The sequence below is a fragment of the Dunckerocampus dactyliophorus genome, chromosome 11 (genome assembly GCF_027744805.1).
Source record: "Dunckerocampus dactyliophorus isolate RoL2022-P2 chromosome 11, RoL_Ddac_1.1, whole genome shotgun sequence".
Taxonomy (NCBI): domain Eukaryota; kingdom Metazoa; phylum Chordata; class Actinopteri; order Syngnathiformes; family Syngnathidae; genus Dunckerocampus; species Dunckerocampus dactyliophorus.
In genome coordinates this window covers 16,634,458-16,659,965 of record NC_072829.1, presented here as the reverse complement: position 1 = coordinate 16,659,965, position 25,508 = coordinate 16,634,458, and the positions used below count along the sequence as shown (strand labels likewise).

General features: G+C 40.5%; 1 protein-coding gene across 8 annotated transcripts in view; it reads left to right on the top strand.

Annotated features, from left to right (window-relative positions):
- gabra4 (gamma-aminobutyric acid type A receptor subunit alpha4) overlaps positions 1-25,263 on the top strand; it is a 28,964-nt gene extending 3,701 nt beyond the window's left edge. For 5 of the 8 annotated variants that reach the window (XM_054793056.1, XM_054793054.1, XM_054793052.1 and 2 more), the window contains 6 exons: positions 1,735-1,955; positions 3,909-3,991; positions 8,326-8,469; positions 8,866-9,018; positions 19,834-20,090; positions 23,883-25,263. In XM_054793056.1, coding sequence (XP_054649031.1) covers positions 1,735-1,955; positions 3,909-3,991; positions 8,326-8,469; positions 8,866-9,018; positions 19,834-20,090; positions 23,883-24,425 — 1,401 coding nt within the window. In that variant the 3' untranslated portion in view covers positions 24,426-25,263. Of the gene's footprint in view, positions 1-1,734; positions 1,956-3,908; positions 3,992-8,325; positions 8,470-8,865; positions 9,019-19,833; positions 20,091-22,020 lie in introns of all 8 variants that reach the window. The other 3 variants (XR_008572987.1, XM_054793055.1, XM_054793057.1) reach the window with 3 other exon arrangements.
- Positions 25,264-25,508: the final 245 nt, after the last annotated feature.

The following is a 25,508-nucleotide window of genomic DNA, read 5'->3' as shown; positions in this document are numbered from 1 at the left end:
AGAACACTTCAAGTAAGTTTATTGTGTACTTGAGTGGGCACATTCTGACAGTGTACTGTAGAGCTGTCGATTACGGTCGTTGTGCACTTACTGAAAATGGTGATGGCAGTATTTCCCCGCATCTCCTTCTTCCCTCCTCTCCAACATTATCACCAACATTTAGCTGATAAAATATCTGCCAGCTGCCGCTACGTAGCCAAGATGGCAACTATTAAGGATAGTAAGCGTCCAGCATTGCATGCTCACCATTTTTACTGTTGTGAGTGCAGAATTCGGGTTCTGACAGTGCACTGTATTTTCTATTGGACTTGTGAGGAGGTATTAGTATGAAAAATGGGTTTGCAAGTGGGGACCACTGTATTTTGTTCTGACTGATTACTGGTTAGCTTTGCATTTTTTCCAGGCCCCACCTAACTAGTGGTAGCATGAGTTTCTGCAACCCACAGAAGTAGATAACATAGTGCCACTCCTCCCGAGGGGCAGGAGGACTTTCAATATTAGTGCAGACCTGCCAACATGTATGAATTTGTCATACGTACGTACGTTCCCATATGGAAAAGAAAAAGAAAAAACTTAAAACTTTCAGTCACCTTCAGTTTATGGTTCATATATTGCACATCGTGTAAGGCTTATATGATTTACTCTTGAAACTTCTCATACAAGATAATCACTTATCTTATATTTTTAAGTTTCATTTTGTACAAATTACTAAGGACCTAATACCTGGCTTCACTGTCTGATGCATTACGTACAAGTTTCACACAAAAGAGATACAGACTTATAAGATTTGTATATATCTTTTCCATATGGGACTCAGCATGCAATTTGATTCTTAAATACGCTTGTATGCTTCACTGCTCTCCATTTTGAAGCATTTTGCTGGTTTCAGTTTCGAGTACAGTACAGATAAATAAATAGATATTATCAGTTTCTCAATAGTATTTCAAATTGGGGGGGGGGGGGGGGGGGGGTGCTTTAAAGTAAGATTCAAGATTCAAGACTTTTATTGTCATATGCAGTGAAACAGGTAGTTCTGCTATGCAATGAAATTCTTGTTCTGTTCATTCTCCCAAAAAAAGTAAGAAAAACACAAGGAAAAACACAAGAAAATGAATAAGAACATCAGAAACATAAATACCAATAAATTAAGCAACAACAACAGAAGAGACATTAATACAAATAAATAAAACAACATAGTTGCCACTTTTAGGAGCTCTAACAGACCACAGCTGCATGAAGTGTACCCTTCAGAATACGAGCAGCGTTTTTTTGCCCTGCATCCCACTGAAAAAGGATCTCCAATCCACTTTAGTCCACCAGTTGAGCCTCTCATAGTTTAAATTCAGTTGTACCCCTGAAAAAAACAATTACAGACATACAGCATACAGTATTGTACTAAGAAACGTGCGGTTACACAACAGCATGTCTTGTCAAAGCATTTTTCTGCTGGAAAATGTTGAGTGAATTGACTTGTGAGACAGCGCCCTCTGGTGGATTCACAGCTGCAGTACTCTTTTCGTTCTGTAGATAGCGCCATATTTAAGTGACCATTATGCCAAACCAGTATACCTGCCAGATAGGCAGGTATGTACTATATTTCCATATAGACATTTAATGAGATCTGGGATGTGTGGTTTAGAACTTTCCTTCATTTTTTGAGCAGTGTACAATACGTCTCAATCAATAAAATATATTGGGAATGTAGATTTTCAGTCGCCTCGTTTTTTTTTTTAGGAATATACGATGGACGTGTTCTTTCGGCAGACGTGGGTGGACCGAAGGTTGATGTACGAGGGTCCCATTGAGATTTTAAGGCTGAACAACTTGATGGTGACCAAAGTTTGGACACCAGACACTTTCTTCAGGAACGGAAAGAAGTCAGTGGCCCACAACATGACGGCACCCAATAAACTGTTCCGCATCATGAAGAACGGCACCATTCTCTACACCATGAGGTGCTGTGCCTACCACCGTCGTGATCCGTTAGGTTTAGAGACCTCAACTTGATGGTGGGGTTTTGTATTGAAAACATCATCCAGAAGGGGAATCCATAATTCATAGCCTGCTAGAGTTTGAGTTCATTTCTAATAGCGGCAGAAGACAGACTTAGCTGAGCGATCAAGCAAATTCCCTGTGAGATAAAATCCATACTTGGTGTAAATTGTGTGGAGTCAACATTCAGTCAAAAACTCTTCCAAGAAAGTCTAGCAGATTAGGTGCTAAATATTTATGGAAAAACAAGTATTGGATAAACTTTTCATGGCTAGGAATTAAGGGATGGGGTTTTGACAACATGTCCTTCATATACAGTGCCCCCCAGAACCCACCCATTTTTCCTGTGAGCACAAGTGCTGGAGCTTGTGACTGACAGGTTATACATAGACACTGCATCCATTTGGAATCTCCTGAGGAAGAAAGAAGCCATTGGTGTATTAAGTAACAGTCATTGAACAGGTAGACCAAGGAAAACATTAGCAGGTGATGATCGAAATATTGTAAAGACAGACCCCAAAGCCGAAGGCAGGAGTGGAGGTATCACTATGTACTGTTCATAGAACACTTCATGAACAAAAGACAATTCTGAACAAATTTTACGGACTGATGAATTTTTTATAGGCTAATCTCTGTGCTTTTTGCCTAATTCTAGTCTGGCCTTCCTATTCTTCTTGCTAATGGGTGGTTTGCATCGTCTGGTGTAGCCATTGTACTTTTGAATTTTAGATATCGTAATATAGACTCACACATGTTAGCACTGAAAGAATTCCTTGTTGTTACTTTTTTTTACTTCCTGTTCTGTACAGTACTTGGCTATTGTGTCATTAATGCAACATTACTGGCACCTAGTGACCACTGTAGAATACTGCATATCATCACAACTTTGAATGCATCTTCTGAATGCCTTATATTTTGTATTTTAGTTCTTTTGGCCAGTTTTATGCTAAAAATGAATGCTTATTTTGGGTAAAAAATACATAAGATTTGGTTAAATATGCATATTTTTTGACAAATAATAGGCCATAGTGAAGTCAACCACAAAACAGCCATGATTTTTAAATTGATATACAGTAATCCCTCGTTGATCACGGTTAATTGGTTTCAAACCCGACCGTGGTAAGTGAATTTCCACTAAGCAGCAATCCTTATTCATAAATGAAATATTTTAGTAGTTAGAGCATAGATAACCTGTTTATGACCTTCTAAATACCGTCTTAAACATTATTAGAGCCCTGTAGAAATTACATAACACTCCTAGCGGCACCTCTACACTCGTATTACTCAATGTAGTAGACATAATAAGAGAAAATAAGGCAAGATGTAAGACAGAATTAAGACTCGTACTCGTGTGTGTTGCTGTAAATGTGTTCTGGAGGGAAGTGACATTGGGGTTCAGAGTTTAGTTGTAGCTTGGCGTGGCTCACAGTCGCAACAGTAGCCCGTGGTGGGGATTATTGTGTCTGTTGTGACGTAGTTCAAACGTGCAATAAAAGCCTGTTGTCCCGGCAATCAAGTCTGGTGCTTGTGTGTCTCACCGAACATTACAGTAACACTACTGACACCTAGTGACCGGTGTAGAATACTACATGTGCATCCGAATGCATCTTCTGAAGGCTTTATATTTGTATCTTAGTTCATTTAGCTATTTTATTCTTGAAAATGTTTAAGGTAGGCAAAAAATGCATAGCATTTGGTTAAATATGCATATTTTTTTTACCAATAACATGAATATAAATAAATATAAATAAACAAAACAGCATGATTTATTCAGATATTTTCGAAAAACTATGATAGAGTGAAACCGCAATATTCGAACCGTGAAGTGGCGAGGTATTACTGTATTACTGTATTTACCATATTTTTCGTTTCTAGTCCATCACTAACTTGTGTGTCTTTCCTGTGCCTGACAACAGATTGACAATTAGTGCAGAATGTCCCATGAAGCTTGTGGACTTCCCCATGGACGGACATGCGTGCCCCCTCAAGTTCGGAAGCTGTAAGTTTTGTGTGTTAATGTGTTTCAATCTCATGGCTGTTCCCGTTCTGGAAGTGTAATGGATTCTTTGCTGAAAAGCACAAAAGACAGTCTGCTGCTACTGTGCTAAATAATGGCATATTTCATTCTTGCACAGTGAACAATGAAGCCCCAAGTCAGCGCCATTGTTTATGGCGGGTCTACTGGTCAGCAGAAATGCCTTATCGCAATTCAAGTAGCTACCCAAATAGAGCGGCTCATTCTTATCAGAGAGAAGCAGCAGATTTTTGAGATGATATCTGCAAGAGAGAGACATCTGCCGTGTGATGACATTGTAGAGGACACATTTTGGGCTATTGTCATCCTCCTCTTCCTGGTGCTCACCTCCAGTCAGAAGGAAGTGACCCTGGTTGTGATGTGGCCCCAAGCAAAGGAAAGGTCAGAATCCCTTCCTTTGCCCCAGGATAGCAAAGACCTATGCAGCTACTTTCCATAGCCGGTGCATATATGGGTGTGTGCGTGTGTATGTGTGTGTGTGTGTGTATGCTCATTTACCCCTCTTCTTCTCCCCCCCACCCCCTCTTTTCTGCTTCTCCATCTGGACTTGTGTGCACACTCCATGACACACCAGAGTCATTTCATTTTGGCAGCACAGTTGGTATCCTGCTGGTGCCGAGTCCCATAGGGAGTGGAAGGCAAAGACAGCTGTCATTTTGTGGCGCATCTATCGAGTGGCCAAAGCACTGTGAGAGGAACTTTGGGACATGAAACGACATCTTATTAATATGCTTTTTGCCCAATGTGTCCCTAAACGTCACTAGTCACACTGCTGCAGGATTAATTGCAGACCTTTGTCAGAGATGTCAGTAACCTTCAAGGAATTCAATTAAAGACCTGCATTGCAATCTTGTATTCATTGCAAGAGCACAGAATCAAGTTTGAATACATTTATTCATAGATAATGGCAGTTTAATCCTATTATATGGCTGCATAGGCTTTTCACCTTGACAAGAATGGCCAACTGCTATTGGCTGGCGACCAGTCCAGGGTGTACCCCGCCTCTCGCCCGTAGTCATCCGGGATAGGCTCCATACCCCCGCGACCCTAGTGAGGACAAGCGACATAGAAAATGGATGGCTGGATGAAAGAACGGCCATCCCCAAGTTTCTTTCATTAACATTAGGAGGAGGTATTTGCAACCAGAGTGAAGAAAGCCTGCAGCAAAATTAGTTAACACTGGAACCTTGGAAGAACTGTCCCAGGAGGGTGTAGTATAAGATTATTTGGAGAAGAACAACAATATAACTTGAATTGAAATAATACAACTGATGAACCTCTAACGCAGGGTTGTCCAAACGTTTTCCACTGAGGACCACATACTGAAAAATAATAGGATGCAAGGGCTACGTTGATATGTTGTAAACCAACACATGTAAATATGCTAATAAGTTATTTATATTTCAATAACTGCATCTCAGCTTTGTGATGTAGGTGAAAATGTTGTTTTCGTAATAGTATGACTTTATTTAGGGTTGCTCCGATTAGTGTTTTATGCTGCCGATTCCGATATTGATCATTCATGAGTGAGATCGACCAATACCGATAAGGATCACATGGATTAACTGTATATTTTTCTATTTATTTCTGATGAGTTGTATTGGTCAGGACCGCCGTTAGACAAAGGGCCCTGGCAAATAGGTAATTATTTGTGTGAAACAATATTTGACACAAACCTGAATTTAATTTGATGCATGTTTTGGAGTCGTACGAATACATGGGAAGTAAATTGTTCAATAATTTATTTTTTAGTTCAAGATAACAAAATTAGCAGAATAAAATAAGGCAAATAAATATCTTCAGTAAATAGAAATCTGTCCTACTCAAGTTAAAACAGAATAAATTCAGGGTTCAGATTGCAGGGGTTTCCATCTTTCATCACTATTAGAGCTGTCAACTATTTGTGTTTTATTTATGACTGGCAACATTTCAATTGTACAATACTTTATTTACCAAGCACATCTCCACTCAAACAGTGTGAGAAGTGAAGTGTAAGTGGTACCTTTTACAAGTAAAGATTAAAAATCACGTATTGTTTATCTTTGTGTGACGTTGGGTGCTTGGTTTGTATCCCAGACGTAAAGACAGGAACAAAAGGAGGAGACAAAAATTGAATGAAACATTAAACCAGACGCAGAAAAGATTCTTAACCATAGTCGACTAAACGACGAAAAACACAAGACTGTCATAAAAAACGCTTTACAGGAAGTAGTGGTGTCCTCATACAACTTTTTCCTCTTCCAATATGATACTGACATTGCAGCCTCTAATATCGGCAGATATTAATATTGAGCCGATGTCACCACGAATCATACATACTTTTATTACTTATTTTGTAGTTTGGAATGTTAGAAAAGGCTTGATCAAATGATATTACTCAAACAGAGAACAATAGTCAGCAACAGTAGGTAGAGGAAAAACTAGCCCATTTACGTCTTTATGCATGTGGGCTATACAGTGGGACAGAAGGACGTTTTGTGTTTAAAAAAATACGTAAAGAACACAGATGGACTCACGCAGTGTATTAACAACACAACAGGACGTGCACCATATTGTACGCTAACCAGAGAATGCACGCAAACTGAGGCAAAATTGTGGCGGAAATGTTCGACATTAACCAAAAAACATGCTAACTGCAGCGAACGCTAACCGAGGTTCCACTGTATAGTGGCGGTTAGGCGTAATATAGCAAGGTTAGGTATAATATAGCAAGGTTAGGCATAATATAGCAAAGTTTGAGGTGTTCAGTGAAGCGTTTAAACCTGATGTTACTCACACCGACAGGGGCTCGCTCTTTTATGTTCTGCTAATGACTTTTTGCCATCCCGTGGGAGTTTCCCATATGATGCCGCTTCAAATGCACAATGAGATGCATCTTTTTAAACTTCCCATGTTCTATGCCACCACGTGGATCTTGTGCATGACAAGTCTTGCACTCGGCGGCACTCAGTAGGCGTGACCGACGTCACTCCTACTCCTTGTAAACATGTTAACGCACACTGTTGTTGTGATCATGTGGGCTTTATCCGGCCACTGCTCGATAAATAAATAATCCGATACTCGTTTTCTTGCTCATATCGGCTCAATATCGGAGTAGCTCTGTCAGTGACATGTGTACAGTGTACATGGGGAGTCATGCAGAGGAATGCGGAAGGAACGATCGTGTCTTTCTGCTGGAAAATGCATACTTACGGAGCACACTGACTGCCAATCAGCTCCAGGTGTTCCTTTCGCACCCTCGACAAGTGGGTGGTAACACTACAAAATATATATGTTTTTTTATTGCTTTCATGACCATTTTCCTCTTTGTCATCCCCTCACGCTGAAGCTATACGGCGTAGAGGCACGTCCCCCGACCAACATAGGAGAAGGAAAAGCCTAGGAGCTCATTCGTTAGCTTTGGAAGGCAGCCCATCTAGGAAAAGGAACTGAGCCTGAGGGGGGGTTGGGGTTGGACATGGGGCGAACAACCGGAAAAACACTATGTTACGGAAACAGCAACAAAGAAAATTAACACAAATAGGAGTGGTTGGCTTCGAGGGTCATTACAAGATACTCGAATGAACGACTGTGGTAAAAGCCAAACGGAAACCACTGACGGGATACTGGAAATCTTGAGGACCAAAACCAAGCGAACTGTAGAAGGGGAGCTCAAGATCCTCCATCATACATGGGACCATTCAAAATCGGGCCCAAATCAGACAAGAATACAATAATTTTGTTGCCGCGCTACATGCCAGACGGATAAATGAGTGAGTGAGTCTTTATAATCACCAATATCCTTGTCTCACCTGGTTTTTGTCGCAATTTTTTTGTTTTGTTCGAATTTTGGACCATATTTTTCTTGAAAGTAGGTGATCTGAGTTGTTGTTTTTATTGTTAGGATGTATTAGTCCAGTCAAGTTAGGATATGCCAGCATTGTAGTCAAACTAATAAAAAGATACAACACTGATCAGGCTGACTTTTATTGTGGCCAGCCAAAGGCATACCTGTAACTGATCATGCTGTACAATCAGCATCTTAGTATACCACACCTGTGAGGTGGATGGATTATGTCGGCAAAGAAGTGCTCACTAATACAGATCAAGACAGATTTCTCAATAACATTTGAGATGAATAGGCCTTTTGTATGCATAGAAAAAGTTTTAGAACTTTGGTTTCAGCTCATGAAAGATGAGCAAAAACAAAAGCGCTGTGTTTATATTTTTGTGGAGTGCATATGTGTGTACACACACAATATAGTGAATATCTTTTTCATGCTGTAAATGACTCAGTGGGGTTACTTTGCTTCCCACAGACGCATATCCCAAAACCGAGATGATCTATACTTGGACTAAAGGGCCTGAGCACTCTGTGGAAGTCCCTCCTGAGTCTTCCAGCCTGGTTCAGTATGATCTCATCGGCCAGACGGTCTCCAGTGAAACCGTTAAATCCATCACAGGTGAGACTCGCTCAGTTTTTGGCTCGTTTTTCGACACTCTTCTGACTGCTTCCACCATGAATCGGATTACTTGTTCTCATGTGCATCTGCTGTCTTTTCTTTGACATGAGGGATGTTCAGCTGTCCGCCCATATTGTATTTAAACCTCATAACGTTTTTTGTATTTTCCCAAATGAGCAAGTATTTCCCAGATGGGACCAGCGGCAGAGCCAAAAAGAAGATTTCATAAATACTGAATGCAAACATTTTAGCAGGATCAAGTTGACATGGATGGCGTCTATCCTCTTGAGTGGAAATGGAAAGGCTTTAAAAAGCGTCAAGTGTCAAAATCTTCTTGAGTGAAGTCTCTCAGAATGTTTTGTTCATACAACTAATTCCTCTGTGTTGCTCCCGCAGGTGAATATGTGGTCATGACCGTCTACTTCCACTTGAAAAGGAAAATGGGCTACTTCATGATTCAGACATATATCCCCTGCATAATGACAGTAATCCTGTCCCAAGTGTCCTTCTGGATAAATAAAGAGTCAGTCCCGGCACGCACAGTTTTCGGTATGTAGACCTCAATCATTGTGTGAAGCCTTTCTGCTTGCTGTTAATTTGTTTGGAGTGCCTCCTCTCTTGGTGTAATTACAGCCAAAATCAAGAGCTGCACTGCTGTCAGTGTTGTTTGAAAGAAACGTTAGACTTGAACACAACTTCTAAGTACCGGAGATCTAACTAAAATAAAGGCCACATACTTGGCAATGGAAGTTTTTTTTTAGTTCAAACAACAAATTAATCACTGCCAAATGATTCAAGTCTTCAAAAGAACATCACAGTTGTCTCCTTTAGTGGACTGTTAAGGCAATATCACAGTGGAACTGTTTACCTCTATCCCGTTTCTATCAAGACTTATTATCAAGTCCTGATCGACCGTGTTTTTCTTACTTGTGAAAAATGCCTGCTTAAAACCCCTTAACATTACAGGATTTTTTGGGGCTAAAACATCTAAAAAACATATCTAAAGTACAGTGGAACATTGGTTAATCCCTTTTAGAAGTTCTGACTCTCACCTCAAGTCTCTACTTTTCTATTTCTCACGGCTGCAAAATAACGCAAAACTGAGCGAAAGAAAGTTGCCATGAGAAACACTATTGAATTCAGGAAAGAACTCATTGCAAAACACTAAGATGGTATCCGTATTGATATCACTGCCACATCGGGTCTTTGGCAACAACACGTATTCAATGAAGTGACCTTAAATGTAATTTATCCCATTTATTTGTCATTAAATGCATTCAGAATTGTTTTATCCATGTCAAACTATAAAAACATGTTTTGTGTTAACATTTTTGAGACTTGTGTAACTGTGTCAGTTAGCAAAGAACTACAGAGTCAACCGCAGATGACATCATAGATGGGCGACAGACCTGACTTCCGGTTACCGTTTCCATGTGTTAGCAAGCTAACATGCTGTTAACAAGGTTGTTTTGTGATTAAAAATACATTAATAAAACAATTGCATTCACGCAGTGTATTAATAACGTGACAGGACGTATGCTATATTGTGTGTAAATTTTGGAAATGTGCACTAACCGAGGTACCACTGTAAATCTAAAGCTTGTCATTCAAGCATTTGGATTAGATGTTGGGAATGTAATATTTCCCACTCCGTTCTTGGTGGGTACTGCAACATGTATGTGCTTATTTACAGCAAAGAGATAGCACACTCACAAGACCTTTCATTTGGAGTAACCCTGTTTTTTTTAATTTAATCTCATACACACACACACACTGTAGTTTTTTGTGAGTCCTAGTCATAGTTTATGAGTCACCCTTCAGTCTCCTGACAGGGATGCCCAGCCTCCAAGACAAGATTGGTTGAAACCAAGTTAGACCAATACACCAACAAACAGTTAACGGGAAGTTTTCTGATCATTGAGACTGCCTCCACAGCAGGCATATGAGGAAAAGGAACTCAGTTTCACTGTAGAGATCGCTTGGACCCCAAACCTTGGCTGGGGGTCTGACCGTTCTCTCCAGTGCTGTAGACAGAAGGGTGGCTCACAATGAAACTACAGTATGTGTGTGTGAGAGATGACATTTAAAAGAACAAGGTGTATTAATTGTATATTAAAGAACAGAGATGCCTGTACACGCATACACATACACACTCACAGTACATACAGTACGTACTTCCCCACATAACTCACTGATTTATCCATGGTGTTATCATGCTGTTGGTTTTATTACAGTGATGGTGATGTCAGCAAGATAACTTCTAGTTATTGTCAAACTGTTCACTATTATGGTTAATATTTTAAATATTACTGTTACCACAAATAAGTATGACTTTTTTTTCAATACGGTATTATCACTGTGGCTGTTGATGTTATTTTCTTATTTCCATTATGGTCTTTATGGTCGTCATAGACATTTGCTGATGTAGTCCTGTTGTTTGTTTATGGTTGTTGTTGTTGTTGTCCCCCTCTTACCTCTTGTCACTGCACTCCCCCCTCTGTCTTCTTTACACTTCTTCTCTATTGCGTCGTCTTTACTCTATTCTCTACTGCGTCGGTCCGGCCACTCCAAATTTGCATAACAGTAAACATCAAATAAAGTCAAATAAAATCTATGTAACAGAAGAAGGGTATCTTGTACTTTTCCCTGGCAGAGCTGCCCCAATGGCTGGACAGGACAAAAAAAACAAACAAACAAAAAAAAAAGAATAGGGTGTCTTTTTTATAAAGTGAAAGGTCTTGTGAGTGTGTTGTCTTTCTGCTGTAGATAAGCACATACATGTTGCAGTACCCATCCAGAACAGAGTGGAAAATATTCCATTCCTAACATAGAGACATGGCTTTGGGTTCTTTTGAAAGATAAGTTGAATTTTTATCTCCAACAAAATCTGTCTATGTTGTACTGACACTGAGGAATAGGGGTTTGCATACACTGAGAAGGTTTTTCCTTTTAGGTTCACCTATAATTATATTAAAATGCTCCTTAAAAATGGTTGTGGTATGTACTGGAAAACACGATGGGGTTATAGTTTGAGTCCTTACCTAATCCCATTTCAAATTTGACAGTGATGCTCCGCTAATGGTTAACACACAGCAGGGGTCGCCAACCCGTCAATTGCAATTAACGAGTTGATGTTTGGGACTTTGCCGGTCGATCCTGAAAATATTCGGAAAAATTAAAAAAGTGCCTTCCCCTCCCGGAGAGTGGGAGCCTTTATAATCATATTTTGACACTCATTTTGTGCACTGAACATGATCTTTTGTAGGTCCAGACAGGTGATATTGGTCTCATAAAGGTTGGTGACCGCTGACATACAGTCGACTGCTTTTGTCGACATAAAATGTGAGCGCCAAAGGGGTAATTTCTATGAAAAATCAGTCCGTTTATCTTGAAATGTGTTGTAGTAATGTTACCTTCATTCTTATCACGAACGTGTTTTTGCGAAATCAGATTGTGGTTATGTCAATATCACCAAAAAAAAGGTAAAGGGTAGGAGGGGCAACAGGAAGGAGCCAACATTTACCTTCAAAGCTACAGCATAGGAACAAATTGCCTTTCTTCTTTGGCATTACCCGTTCTTTCATCCCCTAATAATTTGTACCCTTTTAAAATGTTGACGCAGGTTAAACAATCCTGCATTATTGCCCATTCTCTTAATGTCTCTGACCAATGGCTCGTTCTGGTTGTGTCGACAAGAGCTTAGTCGACTTGAGTCAGCCAATCCGAGGGATGTCGGTTCTTGTTCTGACAAATAGATGGAAATATACCAGTAGAAACATGGGATGAGAGTTGAGGATGTACTAATTTGACTTTTCACCTCGGATTTTTGTGCCAAATTAGCAGTCAGAGTTTAAAGATCAGATGCAATGTTGATTTTACAAAATGTTTGTTGAGAACACGACATTGCACCTCTTTACCGAGTGGCTCGCCCACATTCACATGTTCGGTTCAGTAGTTTGTCACATTCGATGTGGTAGTTTGGGGTCATTCAAGATCAGAGGTGGCGTTTTAATGTTGTTTATCTCTTTGATTATAACGGAGAGTCTCTTAGTGTTGAAGAATCATTTGGCAGGCTGATTTGACTTGAGGGAGAGTGTAGAGTTAGGAATCAGAGGGGGTGCACATACTGTACCTGTAAGAGTCAGTGTTTCTTTAAAGTTACCAACAGACTTGTTATTTTTGTGTGTGCTCAGAGCCCTTTCCGGCTGAGATAATTGAGCAAATTGATCATAGGGTATGGTCATAGGGTACACTGGCATCTTGCAGGACATCATGTTTGACTGTGGTTCAGAGTCCGAAGTATTGGGTAACTTAAGATGCCATTTTGGTTTCATTGTACGATACGGGGAGTGTCTGCCTGAATTCAAGCAACTGATCTAAAGTGAAGCGCAGTGACTGTAATGAAACACCTATGAACCAAAGTTAAAAATCTCCTGAAATTGTTATGTATATTTTCCCACAAAGCCAAAAATGGCCCCCGGTCCACACTTTGGACACCCCTGGATTAGGATTGAAAACGACAGACCTAAGGTGGTACCTCCTCTCTGTCTTCTTTCCCTGTGACTTTCACTCGTCTTGCTGTCCTCTTAATCTGTTTCTACTCATTGTTATCTTCTTTCCTTGTATGTTTCACTTGTTCTTCTGTGACACTCACTTTGCTGCTCTCCTCTTTCACCTGTCACTGTTGTATTTAGACTCGCAATACACAGATTTGATTAGCTGAGTGGCGTCACGTGGGATGGCTTAACTCGCATGCAGTGAAAATAGAAGCGCCCTGTCAAAACTTGAAATACTTAATTTATTTAATTTATCGGTCCAAGCCTGTATTGGGTGCCGCCTGGGTCCGGACTTGATCAGGCTTGATCATTTTTATAGCCGCATCTAACTCTTGCAGTGGAATGGAAATAGCCAAAGAAAGAAAGAAAACATTTTTGGGTGAATTTTGCGCGTTCTTCCTTTCTTGCGTACTCCAGCATTTTCAAAGAAAATGCAGGTTAGGATCATTGGTGGACTATATACTCCTGATCAAAGTTTTAAGACCAGTTAAAAAACGGTACCTAGACGCCAGTCTCTGTGGAGTGTCACGGCTTCTAACAACATTAATTTCACAAGAAAACAAGACGAAGACAGAGGGAGAAGGAAATGTTTCACCAACAAGGAGACAAATTAAAGGCACAGAAGCTGAAATAAGTCGTATTTTAAGTATATGTATACAATAAAACCTGTTTCATAAATGTCAGAATGTTCTCTGAGACGACACTTGTAGTACATGACATGATGCCCAGGCGCATCCCTGTGTGTAGAAACGACCAAAAAGCCAAACCAAACCACCGAAACGTTGTTTTTTTATTCATAAATACACTGAAAATAGACTGAAAGTCATACGTGTGTATTTCGTTAGTCAGTAGTCAAATATACAACAACAATAACAGTCGGAAGATAGTATTGAAAGGTTCTCGACGTGATTCCCACGTATCGAGTATCAGTACCATAGGGAACTATGAAATCCGTTTTATTTTTTCCAAATTAAGTTTTATGTTTTTCAAAATTTCGTTTCTTCCATTGGAAATTTTTTTAGAATTGTGTGTTTTTTTAACTTATACACTTATTTTACCACCATAGACTGTGTGCTTTTTGGGTTAGTGAATAAAATGTCTCTTAATTAAATGCAAAAATCCTTGCATTTATTGATGCGATTAGGGATGCTCCGATCGATCGGCCACTGATGAGTATCGGCTTATTTATCACAAAACATGTGATATGGTCTTCTGATTCCAAATATGACTTTCTATAATGACACATAGCCAGATAGCATAAAGATGATGGCCACACTGTTTGAGTGGAGAAAGTAGTGTACAATTTAAATGTTGCCAGTCATAAATAAAACACAAATAGGTAACAACTCTAATAGTGAAGAAAGTTGGAGACCCCTGGCACTTGGACACTACATTTATTTATTCTGTTTTAAGTTAAGCAGGACAGATTTCTATTTAATGAATATATTTATTTGTACTATTTTATTACATTCATTTAATTATCTTGAACTAAAAAATAAATTATTGAAAAATTGATTTCCCATGTATTTATATTACTCCATAACATGCATCAAATTAAATTCAGGTTTGTGTCAAATAGTACAAAAATGGTTTCACACAAATAAAGATAAAAAAAAAAACAATCCGCCCAAAGGTTTATTTTTGAATAATGACTATGAGGCGGCTTCACAGCGTTACTAGCTGATTCTAGATCTGTTCCGAGTACGGTGAGCTTGCAAACAAGGTTGTAGGCGGCACCTAATTAGCTAGTAGCTGGTTCTTACCTGTGGTGCAGATTTTCTCTTCGAAACATGTTTCTTCCTCTGTACTGGGCGTGTAGGAACGTAAATCCTTCTCGATGAAGTGTGCACTACACACATGAAGCTGTTTCATCCTGGCCACTTTGGTGGCAAGAAGTTTCCTCGTAGCAATGTCCGTGACAGGAAAGCAATGGACCCTATAGGGTGATTCAGACACATTCTTGTTGTTACAGCCCAGATCATTACAAGTCCACACAATTTATTTGAGATATTTTCATATTTGACAATACCACTCTAGCCTATAGCTCTCACTTTAACTCTCCCGCGTCGCAGCGGTCTTCATCCGCGCATGTAAACACTGTGGAACACATAGATAACAACGGACAAGTGGCAGTGAGCAGTGATACGAATGGAGAGAAAATATTGAGAGGTACTACTTTTTTGTGGGCTTTTTTTGTGATGCAAATGCCTTACTCTTTTGAACGCATATTGTTTTGAGAAGGAGAATGCTCACCAACTAGCCGGAACTACTTTCTTAAACACAAAAAAACAAGCAGAACTTGGCTCGTGGGACGAAGTGGGGGGAAAGTCACTGTTGATGCACGACACTGCTGATGGGGATGTCATACAACTTCATGTCAAAAAATCCAAACAATCCCTTTAAGGTCATACCGTCGTAGTAAACTAGCCACACATTTGACAGTAGTCATAATTAAGACAAGGCTAGCCCTCCACACGGCTAACATATTGTTAGTAAGGTACATTCGCGTTCATTTCATTGATTTGCACTACGTTAATTCGGAGATTCGGATTTCTCCACTTTCTGAGCCTTTTACATTGTCTAATTTCACTTCACTTTTCAGTTTCACTTTTCTTTTCTTTGACGCAGTTAACCGCAAAGAACAAAAGCAGTCCTTCGTCAATGTAGCGACGCACAACCACGTATTCATCCACTCTAGCTAGTTCTCTTTTTCTTACACGTCATAGCACGAGGACAGCCTGTATTTGATTATAACGTCATGAAAAGCTTAACACTTGCAAAAATTCCTCCACATCCATTAACCATTTTCATATCCTTCTTATGCTGAGAACTGCGTCATATACGAAGTTAATATCCTCCATTTGTGGCCTGAAGCTGCATTACACCTACCACTGTCCTTCTGTTGCCTTTGACTGACAGGCAATTATAGAACGGTCACGTCCGGGCACAGGGGGATGCATTTATGTCGAGGAAGGATTCTATGGCAGGCACTGAATGTTCCAAATTGCCGATGTAAAGGAGGGGATTTTGTCTCAGTTAATTTTTTGCGGTTGAGTGGTGCATTGTGAGCATGTATACGGTATTGCCCACTTCTATTTTTGTATACACATGACCTTGTTTCCTCTCTTGCATACACTCTTGTCTTTTTGTTCATGGCACAGTGACAGCGACAATGTGACATTCCATCACATTCATTACATTGCGTCCTTAAGTCTGTCATACACACACCGTTATTTAGTGAGAGTAGTCTGTGCCTTTGTACTGCAGGACACATAAATAGAGGGCTCTTCATGAAGTGAACTTGAACAGTCACAGCGAGTTGAGCAATAAAGGCGTCGTTGAAATAGGAATCGTGTATGGATTTAAAAAAGCTGACAGTCATGACTTAACTGCTGTACACTCGGTTTTGTATTGTTATACTGGAGTGCTCTAGGTGGCGTCGATGCAGATTTTATACTGATTGCCGAGAACTCGAGAAGAAGACTATGAGGCTGTGTTAAGAACAACGTGCTTTGCTTATTATTTGTGCTATCAGTGCCCCCAAACACCCTTTTTAACTGACATGATGAAGAGAAAATTACGTTGTTTTGGCCTTTTATAGAGCCGCACGGTGGTCTAGCATGTTGGCCAACACAGTAACAGTCTGGAGATGGGGAAGACCTGGGTTCGATTCTCCCTTGGGCATTTCTGTGTGGAGTTTGCATGTTCTCCCCGTGCGTGTGTGGGTTTTCTCCGGGTACTCCGGTTTCCTCCCACATTCCAAAAACATGCAGGTTAGGTTGATTGGCGACTCGTAAATTGTCCATAGGTATGAATGTGTGTGTGAATGGTTGTTTGTCTATATGTGCCCTGCGATTGGCCGACGACCAGTCCAGGGTGTACCCCGCCTGTCGCCCAAAGTCAGCTGGGATAGGCTCCAGCATACCCCCGCGACCCTAAAGAGGAGAAGCGGTATAGAAAATGGATGGATGGATGGCCTTTTAGAAGAACGCATGATCGACAGATGGACTCTGCATCGGTTCGTCACGATGAAGTGGGAACTGAGCGGAAAAGGCAACGCTTTCAATTTACCGGTTGATCTACGTTGCTAACCTCACCTATGGTCATGAACTTTGGGTAATGACCGAACGGGAGTACAAGCGGCCAAAATAAGTTTCCTCCATAAGATGGCTGGGCTCTCCTGTAGAGATATGGTGAGACGCTCCATCATCCAGATGAGGTGGCTTGGGCATCAGGATGCCTCCTGCACGCCTCCCTGGGGAGGTTGTTCTGGGCACGGGAAAGACCATATCCAGGATACAATGGAGAGACTATGTCTCTCAACTGGCCTGGGAACACCAGGAGCTGGACGAAGTGGGCAGGGAGAGGGAAGTTGGGTTTCTCTGTTGAGCCTGCTGCCTCCACGACCCAATGCTGGATAAACGAAAGAAGATGGATGAAAGGTTGCTTGTAACATGTAACTGTACAACAGACTGTAAACATTTTAAACACCAAAAGTGGGTTGCAGAGCCGTTTTCAGTGAGTCGCGGGTCTTTGCCTGGGAAGAAAGTTGAAAACTAAGGTAACGACCCATTGCCTGTGAATGTACCTCACGTTCTTGTCTGCACTATTCGCGAGGTGCATGCCATGTTTCTGGGCAACTGTCAAGCTTAAGTGGGGACTTAACGTGGCGTCCGTCCAACACACAGCTGCAAATATCTGCTGGAGAAGCCTGTGCCGTAAAGACACAGCGTCTCAGTGCTGCAGCACACGTGTTGAAAACAGTCCCTTAACATATAAAACATATGAGAAGTTTGCATTAAAAAATCTCTCAATTTGGGTCACCAATTCACACTGAGAGGTGATAGTGGGTCCCGCAGCCAAACCCGTTGAGAACCACTCACCTAAAGCTGATTTGTTCTAAATGTGTGAGTGTTTATGGTGTGTTGAATAAAGACATGAAATAATTGAAAAAGGTCAACGCTAATGAACAGCGGTGGATGCTTATCTTCCGCGTCCACACCCCTGAGTTATCTCTCATTCAGTATCATCATTCAGTAGTGCTCATCATTCACCTTCTTAATGAAATGCTGGCACTTGCAACTTTCTTTGGCTCCATTTTAGGTTATCTTGCAGCCATGATCAAAAGAGAAGCAGAGACTTGAAGTGAGAAACACTGTCGAAGTCAAGAAATAACTCATAACTCACCACAAAGTCTGTGTCTGTGTTGATCTTACTGGCACATTGTGTCTTTGTCAACAATCACATCCTCAGTGAAGTAAAAAAGTAACCTTAAATGTTCATTTGTCCTTTTCATTCATCATTTTTATGCATTTTGAAGTGTTTTCGGCCACGAAACTATAAATTGTAAAACTATAAAACCGTGTCTTGTGTTAACATTTTTGGCTTTCTTGATTAATGGATTAATTTCTAGATTAATTGGATTCACATTATTTCTTGTGGGAAAAATGTATTTGGTTAGAGTGGGTTTTGGTTAGAGTTTGACCTTCTGGAGCGGCTTAATTATGCTAAACAAGGTTCCACTGCACTTCAAATCATATTTTGTTCATCTTGCAAGTCATAAAATTCCATAAAAATAAAAAGGGATTTACATTATTTCTTGTGGGAAAAATGTGTTAGGTTAGAGTATGTTTTAGTTAGAGTTTGACCTGCTGGAGCAGCTTAGTGATGCTAAACAAGGTTCCCCTGCACTTCAAATCATGTTTTGTTCAACTTGCAAGTCATAAAATTCCATAAAAATAAAAAGGGATTTACATTATTTCTTGTGGGAAAAATGTATTTGGTTAGAGTGGGTTTTGGTTAGAGTTTGACCTTCTGGAGCGGCTTAATTATGCTTAACAAGGTTCCACTGCACTTCAAATCATATTTTGTTCAACTTGCAAGTCATAAAATTCCATAAAAATAAAAAGGGACTTACATTATTTCTTGTGGGAAAAATGTGTTAGGTTAGAGTATGTTTTAGTTAGAGTTTGACCTGCTGGAGCAGCTTAGTGATGCTAAACAAGGTTCCCCTGCACTTCAAATCATGTTTTGTTCAACTTGCAAGTCATAAAATTCCATAAAAATAAAAAGGGATTTACATTATTTCTTTTGGGAAAAATGTGTTAGATTAGAGTGGGTTTTGGTTAGAGTTTAGCGATGCTAAACAAGGTTCCACTGCACTTCAAATCATATTTTATTCAACTTGCAAGTCATAAAATTCCATAAAAATCAAAAGCCATCGTTTTTGGACACAATTTGTATGTTTTTCATTTGACTGGTTCAAGCACCATTTAAGCACTGGCCCCATTTCAAAAATACCGATTTGGCTCCAGTAGTAGATAATATGTAAATGATTCCCAACCCTACCTATGATGAGTTTTTACTGGTACTGTATATTGTTATTTATAGCCTTTATAGTTCATAGGATGAGCAAAAATCCCTTAATATTCAAAGCAGACCCATAGAGTGTTGGTCATGTGACAGCGCTGCACCTCATTAGTTATTCCATGTAAAATTCCATGAGTGCATATGGCAACGACCGTGCTAATGATCTTAATCACTTTTTAACTGGCAATAAAATGAAGTGTTTGGTGCTTTGCTGTGGCACTTATTTGTAGAAAAGGTATTAGGTCTAAATACACTGGCAATCACTGGGAAAAAAACACGTTTGATGCTATTCCTGTTTTAGACATACAGTATAGCGTGCTTGCTTTAAAGTGTCAGTTAGGATTCAGGTCCTTTATTCCCAATGTAAACAGGATTTAACATCCAGCAGTGCTTCTCTCCTTTGTGCACTTACCATCTGTCTTTTTGTCAACCCCTTAAGGCATCACCACCGTGCTGACCATGACAACACTCAGCATCAGCGCTCGCCACTCCCTCCCCAAGGTGTCGTACGCCACTGCCATGGATTGGTTCATCGCGGTCTGCTTCGCCTTTGTCTTCTCTGCCCTCATCGAGTTTGCTGCCGTCAACTACTTCACCAACGTGCAGATCGAGCGGGCCAAAAAGAAGCCGGCCAAATGCCCCCCGGTGCCCCAAACCACGCCAGTCAAGGTCAAGGATACAGAGGAAGTGCTGCAGGTAAGTATTGTGTCTCTCAAAGATAACCCTGGCAGATCATCTGATAGCATTTAGCTTGAAGGAGCACTTACACAGCACATCTCCTGCATGATGTGCTTAGTGAACCTTCCAATGACCTGGAGTGGGCATGACAGAGGGAAGAAGGGATGGGAGTTTTTAGTCCAACAAATGCAACTTTGCCTCGATAGGAATCAGCTTTTGTGCACATTCCCTATGTTTACACCCTAAGCCCTATAATATGCCTCACACACTTATTATTAAAATAATTTTAAAGTATAAATGTATAGGTACTCACCACTAACGAATGATAATGAAAGATGATGGACACAACAGATGGAATCGGAATCACGGTCTAGCCCCTAGCCAGGTCATCCGGCTACTGCAACAACCGTGCTTCTGTCTCCTGTGATGGTGCCTCCGTCTCCATCTATTTATACATTTATTATTTATACCGACTTATAGTGAATGAGTTGTGTTTTCTGTGGACAAAACAGCCTATTTTCTGAGAATGCTGAATTGCGAATGTTCGGTGACCTTGCAGGACACGTATTAGATTCCTCCTTACCATTCAAAAATGAAAGAATTATGAGTTGAAAAAAAAATGAAAAAAGTCTTTTTAACATGAAAGGCGCATGTTCTTATGGCACAGCTATTTCTGAATTACTGTCAGACAAGAACATGAAACAGAGGTGGGCTGAAGCTATATGAATAAGCTATTAAAAGCTGTCTTAAAGCTTTGTTCCGACTGGAAACATGTCATATTCTCAGCTCAGTTCTCATAAAAACATCAAATTCCATGCATACAGGAGCCAGCAATGCATATGTCACTTTTTCACTAACTACTTTAAGTTCCAAATCCCACTATGGCGTAAGCAGGCTGAATGCAGTATAGTGACAACAGCACTTCAGTGGATTAGGAGGTTGCCAAGGCAACACAGCTCGAGTGCATCTGTATAGGTTTCAGAGATGCTCTGCCACTGGGGAAATAATAGTATTTTCCTCAAAAACAGCTTCTGTTGACCCGAGTAAAGATTTGACATCAGGGTCAGGGCGTGATGGGTCCACGTCGACGGCACTATACACACTCCATGATGACGAGCGAATACACACCTACTCTTTTACACATTGGACACAATAACACAGAACCTTTTCTGTTTCAGGGTGAGGGGGTGGATTATTTCTGCAAATGCTTTAGTGGCAGGCAGCATCGCACTCTTGCCTGCTTGAAAACATCTACTTCCAAAGGATAAGCTCCTTTGACTCCATACTGCATTACCACCATCAAGCAGTGCTACCTACTTTCTGTCTTAAGCTTGTGTGGAATGAGTGAAATCCTCCATAAGTGACTCTGATGTCTGCTTGATGATGAAGGCCATCTGTGTGAGGGCCTCTGTAATCAGATCAATATGGAAAGGTTTACATTGCACCACCATGCTTTGGTGAAAAGACAAATGCAGAAAACGACAGCAAAAACGGAAACAACAGCGGTAATTTTTCAAGGATAAAGCTGAAATATGAGAAGAATTCCTGTAAGTCATACAAGAAGTAAGTCACCTTACTGCAAAAAAGTCTGAATTTTTTAAAGAAAACATGTTATTTTCAAAAGTTGTAATATTGCCGAGAGACAAAACAAAACCAAGAATGAATTTTCTTTAAATATATATAACTTCTTATCTATTTGTGTTGGCTTACAAAAGTGTCCACTGCATCGTTTGATATTTCAGTATGCGGCCCTCGATGGAGAAAGTTTGGACACCCCTGAACTACGGCATTGTACTGCCAAACAATTCAACCCTGATGAGCTATTTTTGTTGACATCATTATATTTGCCCAAACACATGTACCTTTAGTTGTACCAGGCATTAAAATGAACAAGAAACTGAAGAAACAAGGGTGATCTAATCATTTCTTCCATGACTGTATGTGTAAGCGAGCGTCTTAATAAGATGTCCTCTGACGTTGTGCAAGCTCAACACCACGAAAGGACGGCAGCCACGAATTCCCACAGGTACTTTTTTATTATCATGGAGGTAGCTTACTAGCTCCGTCTTACCGTCAAACCACACAGCCGTCCAGAGCCCCAAGACAAAACACTTTAGTTGAGACAAAATGTTGAAATAAATATGGATTTTTTAAAATAACTTCTATTGCATATTGCAGTATTTGTCTTATTTTACGCAGTTTTTTATTTGTGAAATGCATCCAGTGGCATCACAGTAAAAGAAGCATCATGTGTTCATTCATTACACAAGCTGTCATCTGACATTGGTTTGCGGGAAGAGCTGATGCCAATATCAGTATAAATCATACGGATGATATTGATGCTGATATTGTGTCGGTAATGAAGTGCTGGGCAATATTGGTATACAGTCGTCCCTCGTTTATTACAGCTAATTGGTTCCAGTTAATTGGGGGCGACATGGCTCAGGTGGCAGAGTGGTTCGATCCTCCGTCCTCCCATGATCATGTCATCCTTTGGGCAAGATACTGAAGCCCCAGTTGCTCCCGATGCTGTAGGTAAATGTGCTAGCAGTGTCAAAGTGCTTTGAGTGCCTTGGAGGTGGAAAAGCGCTATACAAGTGAAAGACCATTTACCCGACCACAAATTTCCGCAAAGAACAGTAGGATTCCTTATTAATAAATGGAATATTTTCATAGTAAGACCATAGAAAAGCTGTTTAAGACCTTCTAAATGTGGGTTTTTATCATTATTAGAGTCCTCTAAACATGAAATAACACTCACTTTTATACTTGTATTACCCAGTATTGTTGACATAATAAAAAATAACACGTCTTAGACATAAATAAGATATTACATAGACTCAAACATTAGCATTGACAGTGTACTTTGTGGCTATTGTGTTAATGTAATGTTCCTGACACCTAGTGGCCAGTGTAGTACAGTAGAATACTACTCTAAAGGCGCAGAGAGCACATATGCAGTGAACATTCACACATGAGCTGCTTTCCACCACAACTCACGCCAGTCACTGGCACTCTCCACACTGCTAACCATGCTAACACTTAGCAACTCTACAGTGGCTAGCTAAGGAAAAGTTCTGATACTTTGTTGTAAAAGTCTGATCACCTCCTGGTGAGTTAGGGTATATACTGTAATCCTCCACGCTGGCAGTCAAATTCATTCATTCATTCAGCAGATCATGAAAATATATTAAATGCATTAGATTTTCTACTAGCCAGTGAAAGAAAAAAAAACAACTCTGGCTTTTCCTCTTTGAAATGACGTCAGCGACAAGAAGCACCTTCCAGCTCACGCATGCCCCCACCCCTTCAGGGTGCAGCGGTACTGCAAGTGCCTCCCATATTTCTATGTACGGTCATTCTTCGTTGCATTGTGATTCAAACATAGCTCCGTCACTCTTGCATTTTTTCAAAAATTTATTAATTCATAAATGATTGCTGTTTTGTAGTTGAATATGGTCAATTATTCGTCAAAAAATATTAAAAGGCGTCAAGACGTCAGTCATGACACAAAACATTGATGAGACATGACATTACATTATATTACGTTAACACTGCACGTAGTCAGCCATGGCATGTCCGACATGATAGAGTGTAAAAAAGTTCTCCTCCCATTCCGTGTGGAAGTGGTATGTTTTTGGCTTCTTACTTTGCCCTTCTGCCCTACTCCGCTTCGGGTCTCGAACCAATTAACCGCGATAAACAAGGGACGACTGCACTGTATGTCATTTTGTGTTGTTAGATACAAGTTTACCAATTGTTTTGTAAATTGTACCAAATGTTTACCAATAATTTTATTTGATTTCACAGCAAAACCCAGACAGCAACGGCAACCTGAGAAAGCGTGTGAATTACATTTCCCACTACGAATCGACCAATCACCAGCGAGCCCAGTCCACGACCAGCATTTCCAGTGTGGGAAGAGCCAGACCGCTGCGACCTTTAAACAGTGGAGCCAACGGAAGCTCGTCCACCATCTCCCGCTCCAGTCCCAAATCTGAGAGCGTGCTCAGTGCGGCCTCGTCTTCCGAGGAGAAACAGCTTGTGAAAAACACGCCTCAGGCTGCGGCCTCCACGCCAGACGTGACGGCGGGGACTCCGCGCAAGCAAAACACCACCTCCGCTTCCCTGCAGCATCTGCTGGGGCCCAAACTGGAGCGCCTCCAGATGATGGGGAACAAAGCAGAACTAAAGCAGACACCGTGCTCTCAGCCCACCACCGCTGGGATGGGCGGAACCAGCAAAATTGACAAATATGCACGGATCCTTTTCCCGGTGTCCTTTGGGGCATTTAACATGGTGTACTGGGTGGTGTACTTATCAAAGGACACCATGGTGGCTAAAGGGGATTAGACTCTGGCATCATTTCGCACCATGGTTCACAGATGGAAATAAGGAATCAAATGAATAAAAGGACCGTCATATCCTGAGAGACTAATCAGACAAATTAGGAAATACTTTGACTTGCTTTAAGGTTACGCGCTACTACGCACACTGGATTATGCAGTGCAGTCAAGATCAAGCATGAGACTTCGTATTTTTCTATCCTACATCTGGGAATATGCTACTGCACATCCGTACTGACTGAGAGTCGAGTGCGCTAGCCAGTAGGCTAAAAGCCCAGGCTCCCAACCCACTGACCGGGGATCAGGGATTGAGGTTTACTTAACGTTCTAGCGCATCTGTTCCATGTGCACGAACACTGTACACATGTTGTGTAAATAGATTTATTTAGACATACTTTATTAAATACCACGTACTAACATTTGAAAATTGAAGACCTTGTTGAAGCTGAGAGTGAATATACGTAAAGACGCCACTTGTTAAAAATCCCCAAAGCGAAATCAGTGAGAGAGATTTAAATGTAGTTTGGATTTGAAAGGGAAAAAGGAGCTTTGGTTGTGGTCTTGATCAGCTGTGTAAAGCCTCTTGTACAGCACTTCCTACTTTCTCACCAAGCATCTTTCTCATACAAGATGGATTAACTCCATGTAGCCAAAGACTGCAAATAAAAGTTGTGGGTCGGGCAGACAGAAAGTAGTAAAGACAAGTTATTAATTAACGTTACAATAAGCTTCTTTCCTACTACAATGGAGCCATGACGTAACCACCGTGTGAATAAATAGTCACAGAAAGAAGGCTTCTGTTCCAGCCGTCACTGCAACAACAATAAAGTTGTCAGTCGAGTGAAGCATTTTGTATTCATTGTATCATACCAGACACAATACGTATGGAAAGAAGACTATTTACACACAAATAATAATCACTTCTGCATAAACAGTATAATGACTATCTATGATAATTTTTACCTCACAACTAACAATAATGGAGCAAATGAGGATACGCCGTAGTGGGATATTTTATTAGTACTTTTTGTGATGTGTAGTTGGAACAATGTGGAAAAATACAATTCTAAAGTAACAACAAAAATTCGGG